Here is a 13816-nt window from a genome sequence, read left to right on the forward strand (position 1 = left end):
AATGAAAAGATGTGCTAGGTATTGTAAGTAGAGTATCTTCTGTCTACTGTCAACTCAATATATCCCGGTACAACAGACTAAGTACTTAAGTTATGTTATGAGACTTGAGAGTAGGGCTGCCATCCGTCCGGGTTTCCCCGGATTTGTCCTCGTTTGGAGGCCGTCCGGGGGCCGTCCGGGCGGGGTTTCAAGAAGTGTCCAGGGAAAACCCGGACGGCGGACACTTTTCATGTAAGGAAGCACCTCATTGAATTTAAGTAAATGTTAATAGTAAATAGATTACAAATTAGGTATTATTTTGTTTAAAAAAAATCATACTCTTTCGGGGAAAAAATGCGATTTACGCCAAATGTCCGGGTTTTTCTAATGTTTGTCCGGGTTTGGCGAAATTCGAGATGGCAGCCCTACTTGAGAGTAACTTTTTTCTTCACAGATATATTTGAGGCCATGGTATTATCAATGTTTTATAAACAGAGTGTTTGGTATACCAAACTATGACTTATCCTGTTGTCTCAATAAAATTGATGCAGTAGGTGTTTAATTACATCGAACAGTAAACATTTGTACATCGGCATTTTTGGAAAGGGTTGTTCAAAGTCGATACAAAGAATTTGCATTTATTGTTTTCTATGAACTGTCTTTACTATGCAGTTAGTTGTGAATGCTATTATGATACTTGAAGTGATAGATGTATTAAATATTATAATTTTAAAAAGATGTCAAGAATAAAACTTGAAACTATCTAGTGTCATGGAAGGTAGGTCACATCCAATATTCTCCGTTTTTTGAACAATATAAATTGAAGCAGAGATACCCATAAAACAAAGTGAAAGAAATGTCTCCCATAACACATTGTTAATTATTCTTTTAAACTAAGAATGACCACAATATGATCTCATATTTGAACATACAACCTACATACACATCTACGTCTAACATTTGCTCATAATTGTTTAACATACGGTCACATTTATTATATTATGTACTCCAGTATTGACGCAGCCAACTGGCTAACTGTTTGGTTGAACGGATATTACAACCTGTTGGCTGCGATATACAAAGTGTTGATGACAATCGACAATAAAAGAAAACACGGACAATACTTATTCATAGGAATAATTGAAAAGTGTTAAAAAAACTTAACATCATAAGAATTTAACGGCCTAATTAAATAAAGTTGTGAAAAATTTAAACAAACGAAATGGCATGAAATTGGACAAGAGAGCTGCAACAGCGAGGCCGCTTTTTGGAGCCATTATTTTTATACCATGATATAATTTTATTTTTATATGACGACTGAGAATGTGTAGAGGCAAGGGAAGTTGAATTTATTGTCATCAACATTTTGTATACCTACATAAACTACTTAATTAATAATAAGTTTAATTAAATTTGACTTTATTCTTAAAACCACATTAGCAAGTATGTACCTACATACTAACAAAATTTTCATGAATATTACACTATATCTAGGCAAAGATTTAAATGCAAACTACTCTCTTCTTTTAAGGCGTTTTAAGTCAATCTGAAAAATGTGTGTACTACTGCGGTCTTTTTCGCCTGATCTCTTGCAATTTGTTCACTCTTGGATCCTGCGACCCAGGAGATAAAACTTAGTTTTTATCTAGTCCCATCCCCCTTAAAGACATTCAAAAATGAACTTAGTGGTCAGGCGGGATTTCCGCGATAATAGTGGATGCGGTACAACTGTACGAAGCTTCCTCTATTTAAAATATATAACGGCTTAATTAATTATTTGAATAACGAAAACAAATGAGCGAAACATTTTTATATGGATAAATTAGTGGCCAGCCACTGGCTAGTCCAGGATGTAGATCTCTGACTGAATGTTATAAAATAAAACTTCTGTATGTCATAAGACTCCACAAGCTCTTAACATTCTTATAATGCAGCTAAACTTATACACTGTTATTACTGAAGGATCGGGGGTACGATAATAGTGACGAACATTACACTTTGTGCAATATTGAATATCGCCACTCTCTCGTCCTCCAAAAATTTGACGTTTGACGTCATAAACGACGTGACCCGAGGTCTGAACTAATCTAAAACATAATTTACTATGAAATGTAATATTTAATTATTACTATTGAATAATAATTATGTAGCAACTGATGGCAAAGGTCATACATCTAGTTAAGTTGAATTAACTTTAAAGTAAAATGCATCGTCTTGACGACGCGGATATCTCATGCTACAAAACTTTTTAAATGTAAATTTATGCTCCTGACCCAAATGGATCTTAAGACAATATTTCTTACTAAATAATATGATAATTTTTGTGGATTAATCAGTTTTAAAGACGACTCTAAAAATACATGTTATCACCCAGAATAAATAATGTAGCAACATTAACAATCTAATAGAAACACATAAACTACATAAAATACTTTGTATACATCACTCATATATGTACAGTCACGGACAATAATGGCTAAGCTACTTCACTTACTACACTTACACTCGTAAACTAGCAACACGATAACATCCAAATGCACAAATGTTTGATAAATTAGTCAATAATAATTCTATATCGTTATTCAATCTAATTGAAAGCCTTTTGAAAAGTTTTTGTATCGCGTTACTTCTGAAAACCTATGTAAGTAAAGAAATCACGGTTGAAACATCGATTTCACAGAAGCCATATATTTTTAAGTTACTATGGCTAGATCTTAGCATTGTCGTTAGGTAACGGCTGCTAAACTTGCATATTACACGTGTAAAATACGAATACAACAAGTGGCTCAACCATTAATACTCGTGACTGTAAATTCGTACCAGTCTAACAGAGAAGCGTATTCGGTTCCAAATTCAAATTATTACCAATGCCTTCAACGTTCGCGACGAGCTCGCTTGGCACGTGCTGTCGGTACAGACGCGTTGGTGTCATCAACATGTCTCTTCTTGGTTGGCGCCTGAGGTCGCTGCAACTGACTCTGCGCTGTTAATTGTAACTGCAGCGCATGAGTGTTTAATCGTTCAGCTAGAAGTAGAGGTCTTAGGGCTGCCATTTTATGGCTGTAAAGTGTGACACGCGGCCGGCTGTTAACTGCAGCCGTAAGTTGTTCACGCACTGTCATCTCGGTATTCTCAGAATTGTTATTCCATTGGTCATTATCGCCATTTTCTTTTTCATTCTCTGATGCTTTTGTTGACTCTGAGTGGTCATCTGTGTCAGTTTTACATATAATGTTGACTTGAGCTCTCACTTCAGCATCAAATTTTGATATAGTGCTTACAAGGGGTTTCGCCCAACCAATATGTAGTATTGGTGTTTGACTACCCTCTTCCCATTTGCAGATACCATCATAGAATCTAGAATTTATAAATATGACCAGATATTAAATGGATTTTACAAGAAACAACAATCTTGATGATTTAAAATAAAAAAAACATACCTTAGCAATGATGCAAAGCACTCTGGATCTTTCAAAATGGATCTAGCAGAGTGTCCAGAGCTTTCAGCTTTCATTAGTTGTGGAATTAGTTCATTTGCAATTTCAGAAAACTCTTTATAGATTTCTTCATCATCACGAGAGTAATTGTAGCTGTAAAGAGGAACATATATTTCTTTATTTTTGCTTGATAAAATACCTTTTAAAATCGATTGTTTAACTACTAGTGAGGTGTACCCAAACAGAAATGCATATGACATAATTATATGATTTTACTATGAATGACAAGAGAGCAGCATCAGGAACTTGATATTCTAATGATATTGTCATCTAGATAGAAATAATAAAAACTAAATGGACAGACTGGTTTACTTAAACTTAAACAATAACTCAACACAACAAACATGGGAAACAATAAAAAGAGAATGAAAGAGATGTGTCTTAAAAACTAAACTTCAAACTGATAGAATTTTTGTTTGTGAGTTTTAGTGACTTTTTGCAAAAGATACAAATTATAGACCAATAATTTCTTAGCTAAGAAAATAAAAAAGAAATATACATACTGTCGGATGACATCTCCAGCACAGGCCCATGCATGAAAAGCTTCTTTGTACATTTTATTACGGTGGTAGTGACCTCCTTGGAATGTGTATGGATAGACATGACGATCTTCATAATTAGTTCTAGATGATCGAATGGCTTGGGCATAGAGTGTAGCAGGATCCGGCCTCTGTGTACCATCAGGTCGTAAATTTTCCGAATCATTAGTAAGAGGCAATTCTGCATCAGCCACAGAACAGTTGGCTAATTTCATGTATTCATCCAAGTCTCCAAGATTCCCCAATGCCATGGGGTAAGCATCCAAATGACCTGGAACATATTGTTTTGCAGGTTCATACTACTGCCAGCCATTACACGTCTAAAATTAAATCTATGAAGTTGCCGCCCAGGAATTATCTGTTCTAATATTATAAAGAGGAAAACTTTGTTTGTTTGTTTGGTTGTAATGGATGAACTCAAAAACTAGTGGACCGATTTTAAATATTCTTTCACCATTAGAAAGCTATATTATCTGTGAGTAATATAGGCTATATTTTATCCCGGTGCGGTAAGTAGCTCCCACGGGACGCGGGTGAAACCGCAGGAAAACGGCTAGTTTATTATTATTTCTAATTATTTAATTTAATACTGTGATAATACGTTTATCCCTAACGTTATAGCAAATGCAAAAGTTAATCTGTCTGTATATCTAGTGTTAATCGCCTGAGAACGGGCATACTACTTTTTATTATATTGTGGGGTTCTGTTCACACAGAAAATGAGTGATATTGTGGAAAAAGCTGTGATTTTATTACCATTGTCATACAATAACCACAGTAGTCTATGCTGCATCTGTGCAACTTCGTGGACATCAGTAGTCTGTGTTAGTGTAGGATTGATTGAAGACACAAGGGCAGCAAGTTCCATTACTCTGGTGCATATCACTGGTTTGCCTGCTACATACAACCATGATCGAGCTGATACACCATCGCCAACCGATCTTCCACGCTTGTCTTCATTTCCTTTGCCATGCCAAGTAACCTAAAATTACAATATTTATAGCAATAAGTATTACTTTTGTCTTAGATAATGTGAGATAAGAGTATTGTAAAAATATAAATTGAATTAATTAAAACAGAGTTCACATCATTAAACAATTTTTATTGCCTAAGTGGCGATGAGCTGTGTTGACATACATACCTCAGCTGTTTCCGTACCGTCTTTTCCAAAAACAACCCAAGCATGATCTTCAGATAGAGCCAAGTGAACATCCTGTTTGCCGAGAACTTGACAGCCGGCAGTTACTGCAAAAGCTACACCAAAACAGTCTAGTTTATTTCCTGTTAAAAAGCTATAAATAGACTGCAAGTGTGCTCGATCCTTGTAATAACTGCGAGTCAGGGAATTCCAAACCACATCTGCAACTCTTTTGACCAAGTCTCGGGTGGTATACACTCCATTTAAAAGTTTCACATCAACTCCTCCGCGCATCAGTGACACGAACCGTTCATGCAGGGACTTTACTTCTTCGTATTCAACAGATGGAAACTTCATTTTGCCAACTTTATTTGCCGCTAAATTCATTTCTTTGTCGCTGTTCTTTACATTAGTCAAATTATTTTCTACGGCTCCAACAATAATAGAAAACAAAGCCAAATCTGCCTCTTTCTCACTGCGTAGTTGTTCTTCAAACAGATCACATACTTTTTGTATGCTATCTATAGGGAAATAATGTTTATAATCCAATAGCGCCATTATTCAGTACGCAATTATTTACATATTTCTCAAAAATACATTAAATTTGTGGAAATTCCGATCGTTTTGCCGGCTTGTAATTATTTTATTTTTAGACGTTTGTTGTATTTGTGTTTGTGTAGAATTAACTTTTTTTTCTTTAAATTAAAACGAAGGCTATTGAGTTTATTTACTGGAGTCCAATGAGTACCACATGACTCCTATTTATGAAAAAAAAACCATGAGTGCCTCATGCGTTTCTTTAAACGTAATTAGGTATTTCCAATTAATAAGATATTACAATAAATTCATGTACTCATCGAATCATCGTTTCTGTTTTTTTTCCTTCATGGAGAGATGCATAGAGGTGCGGTGACGTGCGTTGTTGACTTTGACAAATTAAAATTGTGATGGATGACAGTTGTGTGCCATATCATTGAAAGTTTTATTGATTGTTGATCAATATACATATTTTGTAAATTGTACTATACTGAATAAAAATCTTGTTTATATAGTTGTATAATAATGTTTCCATGATAAAGATAATGAAACAGTTGTCATGAATAACACGGATATCGATCAAACCATTCAAAATGTAAAGAACATACTTGAGAAAGTTCAATGTAGTATATGGTAAGTTTATTAATATTTCGGTTTGATAGTAAGTCTGATTTATTTTCCGTTTGATAAATATGCAGTACAAATACTAATATATCCGCCAATATTGATTATAATACCATAAAGACGTTTTTGTAGACATCTACATCTAGAACGTAATTTTAACTAACAACTTTCTCTTGTTTATGTGCTTGATATTAATGCAGATGCGTAATTTGTGGAATAAAAATCCTCCGCCGTCAAATGGATACTAAAAGTCTTAAAGTCTTCAAGAGAGTCCAATTATATATTTAATTTCATAAATTCACACATAACAAGCTTTTTACAACAACAACTGACATTACATTTTTTTTTTTTTACACACTTCTATCAATTTTTCGGCTATGTACATACCTAACCAAAGAGGTTGTACATACAATAATACTTTCCCTAATTGATGAGAAGTATTCGGATGCCTAATGCATCCCAATCTTTTCTTGAAAATCCACGAGCCGAAGTCTGGAAACTGCCTTTCAGCCACTCATCTCTGTCTTCTCTTCCCAAGGCGTCCTTCCCAAAGTAATCAGATTCAATCAGGCCGATATAATCGTTCATCCGCTGTGGAGGTCTCAGGGTTGATCTGTCTCTCAAATTATACCTGTGAACTTCAGGTTCCCTTATCTCCTCTTGAGCATCAATGAACTCTTCTGCTTGATCTGCTTCTGAAGCATCATGAACGTGATCTCCTGATACAGCCTCGTCATTGGTAGCTGTATCATACTCTCCCTCTAGAGCACGTTCATTAGTCTCATTATCACGAGTTTCTGGCTCTCTTATTGGTGAACTTATCTGCGTTGGAACATCTTCCGATAAGATCACTCCCTCTGTCTCTATCAGATCGAAATCTCCCTCTGTCTCACTGCTACCTGGTTCATTAATTGGTGGTAAATCCATTTCTTCTTGAAGACTTGGCAATGCAGTTGGGATTCTCAATTCGATACTTGGACTAAATATGACATCTCTAGATCTTTCGGTCTTTTTTCCATTCCAGATGCGATACCCATCGTCGTTATCGTATCCGATAAGTCTGCCCTTAATAGCTTTCTTCTGTAGCTTCTTCCTTTTCTGCTTAGGAATGTGGAAGTAACATTCACTACCAATTACACGCAAGTGAGAGATTCTTCTTCTTATACCAAAGCTCGTACGGTACTTTCCCTGCTTCTCTAGTGGGTCCAGTGCGATTGAGAACATAAGCAGCTGTATTAATAAGCTCTGCCCACAAGGCTTGTGGAAACTCCTGTCCCGAGTGCATGTATGATCGAGCGGTTTCTACTAAAGTCCTGTTTTCTCGTTCTGCGCTCCCATTTTGCTCAGGGGTGTATGGCATCGTGAGTCGCTGGATTATTCCCTGCTTGTGAAGGATATCTCGAACAGCTTTATTGTCGAACTCTCCACCATTATCGCTCAATAATGTTCTAACTATATGTCCAGCGTTTTTAGCTTCTTTTAAAAATTGACTAAGCTTGTCCTTTACTTCACTTTTGTTGCGAATGAAGAAAACGTGACGAAACGCGGAGTAATCATCCTTAAAAAGAACAAAATAGAGATGTTTGCCATAGCTTTCCGGGAATGGTCCACATACATCAGCGTGTACCAGCTCTCCAGGCATATTAGCTCTTTCTCTCTTGCCAAACTTCAGTCGCTGTGCTTTACCATAGATGCATCCTTCGCACTGTACATCACTCTCTAGATTTAGATTAATCCCCAGTTCCCTCTTAACAAGATCTTTAATGTACTTCTTGTTCTGGTGACCAAACCTCTCATGATATAGCTGGAGTAAGCATGATGGATCAACAGCATTAATTTGTACAGGTTTACTCGGTAGAACTGTCTTCATCTGTAACTTATACAGTCCACCATTATGTTCCCTGTTACCTACTGCAATAACCTGACCATTTAGTTCCAATCTGCACTCTTTAGTTGTGGAAATAAATGTACTGTTTCGCAGTTTGTCCTGTGCAGCTAGCATAGATAACAGATTTTTCGTAAGTTTTGGCACGTACCAGACATCACTTAGGGTAAGCTTCATAATTTTGCCGTTAACATTTGTTTCAACCACCACAGACCCTTTCCCTTTTGCAGGAACTACGGTGCCGTCTGCCGTCGTTACGGTGTGGTTCGACCCAAAGTCCTCATAATTGATGAATATATCTTCCCTATTGGTTACGTGAGTTGTGGCACCATTGTCCACATACCAATGTTCTGCATCTTTATCCTCTGAGCAAGTATATATCATCAGCGTAATATTCTGCACTTGCTGCTTCGTCGACGTAGACTGTGAAGGTGGTTTCTTCGGTCTGCCATCCTGGATCCACTGCTTGCAGTTCTTGATGCGGTGTCCCTTTTGTGAGCAGTACCTACACCTCAAATTCTCGTCTCTGGATTTTACTTTTAGCTGCGGCTTAGAGGTAGAGGCGAGCACTTCTTCAGTCTCTTCATTATGATTATTACCAAGTGCCCTCTCGTACCCACAGAGTTGTGCTGTTAGTGTTTCGATGGTCCTCTCCTGTTTGTTTAACAGCATCCAGCTGGATTTGAAGTTAAAAAATTTTTCATCGAGGGAATCCAAAATTTTACAAATCAAAAACATATCTGGTAACTTCATACTGGGATCAGTCTTCAAAATTTCGGCATTCAAATTGTTCCAGATGTTCTTCAGTTTTGACATCATTGTCGACACATCCTCTGAACTATTTTTATAGCTGAAAAACTGCATGCATAACGTGTATGCTCGATCTTCGGACTGTCCATCAAATAATCTATGAAGTTCCTCCCAGACTTCATATGCTGTCTCGAACCTCATGACTTTCATCAGCGTCTCTTCGGTCATGTTACTCGTCAGTATGAGCAGGGCGTTGCTGTTTGCCTTCCTATACTTCAATAACTCTGAGTTATAGGCCATCACTGCACCATCGCCTGTTCCTAAAATCGGCTTCCGAAGCTTTCCTTCTGCTGCCTCCATGGCGCCTTCTGTGCCACGCAACATTACGGAAACTTTATACTTCCATGTAGCCCAATTTTCACTGCCTTTGAGCTGACCAATTTGAATGTTAGTTGTAAAATTTTCCATATTGGCGGGAAAGATTTTCCGCTGGCCCGTAACCTAATGCAGATGCGTAATTTGTGGAATAAAAATCCTCCGCCGTCAAATGGATGCTAAAAGTCTTAAAGTCTTCAAGAGAGTCCAATTATATATTTAATTTCATAAATTCACACATAACAAGCTTTTTACAACAACAACTGACATTACATTTTTTTTTTTTTACACACTTCTATCAATTTTTCGGCTATGTACATACCTAACCAAAGAGGTTGTACATACAATAATAGATATGTGTATTGTTCCTTTATTTAAATTATCTTTTGTGCATAGTGATAAGCTTGATGGTAATCGAGTAAGATATCCCTGTGGACATACTGCATGTGAAGACTGTGCCGTGGACGCACAAGACTGCCTCATCTGCCTCACTCCACCTCAAGGCTCTAATACTCAGCCTAAATTTGATAATCCCTTAACACAGAGAGTGAAAAATGCAGCAGTACTGAGAAAAACCTGTGAAAAGCTATTTAACACAGATGGTAGGTAAACCTATGGTTTATATAAAAAAAAAACTTTTGCCTTAAGATAGGTTGATTAATAAATTTTATTATTTCAGTGTTTAAACATAAAAGATTGTCTGAGCAGCTGAGAATTGAAAAAGAATTGTTCCCAGAATGTATTCAAGCACCAGTAAAGTATGAGAACAAAAGAAGAACTACATTATTTTCTCATAAAAATAAAGAAAACAGAATCTCATCCAAATTTCCTGGTGAAGAAACATCACACAACAAAGAAAATATGACAATGGAAAAATCTGTAAGATATGTACAACAGTGGCTCAACAATATTGAGAGTGACAGTACAAGAAGACCATTCAGAGATCTAAATGTCAACACACAAGTAGATCATGGTACAATCATTCCAAAAAGTAATAAAACACTACAAAATAAAAATGTGTTAATTGGTAACAATAGCAGAAAAAGAAAACACTTTAAAACAACTGTTAAAAATCTGGCTCTCCAAAGTCCTAAATTAAAATCAAATATAAATGAACTTAATAAAAATAGTAAGAGGGTAAAGAAAGAAATACATCAGCCTAATCTAGCTGTTGGAAAATATGATATTAAATCAAAATGTGACTATGATGAAAGTGGTATTTTTATGGATAATGATCCAATTTTAATTGATGATTCACAAGATGTGGAAATTGATAAAGATAAAAATGCATGGCTGGCTGTGCTTAAAGCCAATGAAAATGAAGAAAATGAATCTACCTCAGTTGTTAACCTAGAGTATAGTGATAACAAAAGTTTATTTGGTACAAATAAGCAATCTCTGATCAAATCTGATGGAATACAAAGCAAAGGTAATCCAAACATAAAGGTACCTTTTTATAAAAAGGGCCTAATTGCTGAGACATGTACATATTGCAATGATGGAGTTTCTAAGTCCTCTGGCCAGTCTAAAGAAGTGAAAATAATTATTGATGGTGTCAATTTTACAACTACAGTTAAGATTTTTAAAACTGATCTACATAGTTCTAAGCTAAATACAAAGAATACTGTTTCAGTTCAAACAGATATAAGTGATATTGTACCTAAAGATCATGAATTTGAACTAAAGGATACTGCCAACACTGAATATTCAAACCAGTATCAAAAAGAAAGTAGTGAATATGTTATTTCACAGAAATCAGATACACAAAGTGTAGATTTGTTTGAAGATGAGGTACAGAAGAATGACAATAGGGATGAGCAAAGTAAACCACACAAATATTTAGTTATTTCAGAATCAGAAAGCGATATGGAAATTGAAACAAGTGGCCCATTGCCTGTCAAAGTTGATGTCCATAGATCTTGTGAGGAATCGTAAGTTAACAATATTGTAATTCTAATAAATTTAATTTATTCATATATCATATACACTCTTTTGCAAAAAAAACGGGCACCTATGCGAAATCTTGGTTTTAAGGACTTCACGTGTATTTCATAGGGTTTTAATGACTGTAGGATGTTACTAGCATCAAAAGGGCTAGCCAAGCATGCGTGAGAGTGTATTCTAAATTTGAATTTCGTAGATTTCCTAAGAAACTGGTTCAACCTTGTTTTGGACTAATTCCTGATAGACAGTTCGTAGGGGTTTTGAAAAGTTTTTGACGTGATTTTCAGAAAACTGGTAATGCAGTTTTAACTGATGATTCATGTACATTTCTGTTAAATCAAAACATTTTTGAAAAACTATGCGTATTTGATAAAATTTTCACCTACTCTAAATGGTCTATGCTGATGATTGATGGCAATGTTCAGAGTTTCGGTATTTTTGCGTAAAGCGTTCTATTGTTTAGATATTGTGTCCACGCGTTTTAAAATAACCCTTTCTCATAAATAAACACAATTTAGAGCAGTATCAGTACTTTGGGCTGCGACAAAACAAATTTAATGTTAGCAGAACCAGACCACAACTCGTCTCCTATCACACTTTGACATAAAAAAAATACCAAATTTGGCGATAAATGCAAAAATAACCATATGAAAAATAATGAGAAGGGTCTATCCAAAAAGTCAAATTATTGCCGCGTTGAAGCTCTCGATAACTCCGTAGGTGTCGGGTTACTAAACGATGATTTAGCTGAAAGGGAGTAATGACTTCAAAATGATTGGCCAAACGTATGTTTTTTTTTTAATGATCAGTTAGCCAATTATTGTTATGATTTAAGCGGAAAAATGCTGTGGATACCAGAAAACCTTGGAGTAGATAGGTTTATTGAATAAAATGTCCGTGGGATGAAAACCCTATATTTGAACGCTCAGACTCATAGATCTTTAGAGGTCTACGGGGTTTCTCAAGAGGCGAGGTTATTTAAAAAGCAGTGATTACGAGACCTTAAGACCTCGAACTCACAGTCTATGCGTTATTTTCTGTATTTTGTAGAATTTCAAGAATTTTCAAAATGTCAAAGTCTGATAGGAGCCGACTTGTGAACGGCACTGCTAACTTTAAATTGGTTTCGTTGCAGCCCAAAATATTGATACTCCTCTAAATTGTGTTTATTTATGAGAAAGGGATATTTTAAACCGCGTGGATACAATATCTCAACAATAGAACGCTTTACACAAAAATACCGAAACTCTTAACATTGCCATCAATCATCAGCACTGACCATTTAGAGCAGGTGAAAATTTTATCAAATACGGATAGTTTTTCAAAAATGTTTAGATTTAACAGAAAGGTACATTAATCATTAATTAAAACTGCATTATCAGTTTTCCGAAAATCACATCAAAAACATTCAAAACCCCTACGAACTGTCTATCAGGAATTAGTCCAAAACAAGGTTGAACCAGTTTCTTAGGAAATCTACGAAATTCAAATTTAGAATACACTCTCACGCATGCTTGGCTAGCCCTTTTGATGCTAGTAACATCCTACCGTCATTAAAACCCTATGAAATACACGTGAAGTCCTTAAAACCAAGATTTCTCATAGGTGCCCGTTTTTTTTGCAAAAGAGTTTATATTTTACATGTATGATAAATTTTCTTACAGTGACTATGGAATTCTTAGTGAAGTGGCGAACATTGAGCAACATGATATCCAGCCTCGACGTGGCCCTCGAGGAATCACACCCACTAGCACGGACTCTTCAGAGAAAGAGAATTTCAATCCCAACAGAATGAAAAAACAAATCTCTAAAAAGAAAAAAAATTACAAGAAACATTAAAACAAAACATTACATTATATTGATTGAACACATGCAATGGAATTGTATTTCATCTTGTTACATCAATTAGCATGTTGTTAAAATGTTTTTAAAGGAATTTGAACACTCTTAAAATTAAGCATTCGTAAATTAATGTTTCAGAATTTTTGTGCACTAGAATTTGTTAAGTACCTATTTGTTAAGTGGCAATGATTTAAATTATATTTCTACCTTTTTTAATGGTTGTTTTATTTGATATATTCCCAGTCAGGTTCCCAGCTCCAGGCGAACCAAATAGGCTAGTTTCCTAAAAAATAATAATTAGTCCGTCTTGTAGATTGTCCAAAATTAAGCGATACATATTTTTTCTTTTTTAAATTGGATCAGAACTTGTTAAGATATAGCGTGTTAAAGTTGACTGTGACGTAAAAGGCCCCCACTCCTAATTTTTGAAGTGTATTATCTTTGTCATTTTATGTTTAATTAAAAAAAGAAAAAATACGTATCCAATATTTTTTGATTATCTAAAAAGCGGACTAAATATTATTTTATTATTTCGACCCTGGACACTACCCTATTGCCGCTACACACAAGAAACGATCACTTTGTAAAGACCGATCATTTCGTAATTGGCACTCGTATTATGTTAATAATTCAGCAAAGAGCCTTAAAAATATTAGAATGCTAAACATTTTTTCGTGATAGTGAATGTTTGCATAGGTACTAGGAT

At 35.5% G+C, this 13816-nt stretch overlaps 2 protein-coding genes across 2 annotated transcripts; one reads left to right on the forward strand and one right to left on the reverse strand.

The window, feature by feature from the left end:
- Window positions 1–462: 462 nt before the first annotated feature.
- On the reverse strand, window positions 463–5918 carry LOC110371613 (menin). The gene is made up of 5 exons (XM_021327947.3): window positions 5157–5918; window positions 4772–4997; window positions 3980–4286; window positions 3420–3569; window positions 463–3336 (listed from the first exon to the last, which is right to left on the reverse strand). Exons 1-5 carry the CDS (start codon window positions 5709–5711, stop codon window positions 2853–2855), a joined length of 1722 nt encoding a protein of 573 aa, XP_021183622.1. The 5' UTR covers window positions 5712–5918; the 3' UTR covers window positions 463–2852.
- Window positions 5919–6088: 170 nt separating this feature from the next.
- LOC110371641 (uncharacterized) lies at window positions 6089–13326 on the forward strand. Its single transcript, XM_021327989.3, has 4 exons — window positions 6089–6323; window positions 9721–9926; window positions 10004–11255; window positions 12933–13326. Exons 1-4 carry the CDS (start codon window positions 6250–6252, stop codon window positions 13105–13107), a joined length of 1707 nt encoding a protein of 568 aa, XP_021183664.3. The 5' UTR covers window positions 6089–6249; the 3' UTR covers window positions 13108–13326.
- The last annotated feature ends 490 nt before the right edge of the window (window positions 13327–13816 follow it).

This window comes from Helicoverpa armigera, chromosome 13 (assembly GCF_030705265.1).
Source record: "Helicoverpa armigera isolate CAAS_96S chromosome 13, ASM3070526v1, whole genome shotgun sequence".
In the NCBI taxonomy this organism is placed as follows: domain Eukaryota; kingdom Metazoa; phylum Arthropoda; class Insecta; order Lepidoptera; family Noctuidae; genus Helicoverpa; species Helicoverpa armigera.

Excerpts from the sequence above, each read along its gene's own strand:
- LOC110371613 (XM_021327947.3), bottom strand. The coding sequence starts at position 5,711 with ATGGCGCTATTGGATTATAAACATTATTTCCCTATAGATAGCATACAA. Across the intron at positions 3,570-3,979 it reads GCTGGAGATGTCATCCGACA|CTACAATTACTCTCGTGATG; the intron begins GTATGTATATTT and ends TCCTCTTTACAG. Across the intron at positions 3,337-3,419 it reads TGCTTTGCATCATTGCTAAG|ATTCTATGATGGTATCTGCA; the intron begins GTATGTTTTTTT and ends TATAAATTCTAG.
- LOC110371641 (XM_021327989.3), top strand. The coding sequence starts at position 6,250 with ATGAATAACACGGATATCGATCAAACCATTCAAAATGTAAAGAACATA. Across the intron at positions 9,927-10,003 it reads AAAGCTATTTAACACAGATG|TGTTTAAACATAAAAGATTG; the intron begins GTAGGTAAACCT and ends TTATTATTTCAG. Across the intron at positions 11,256-12,932 it reads CATAGATCTTGTGAGGAATC|TGACTATGGAATTCTTAGTG; the intron begins GTAAGTTAACAA and ends ATTTTCTTACAG.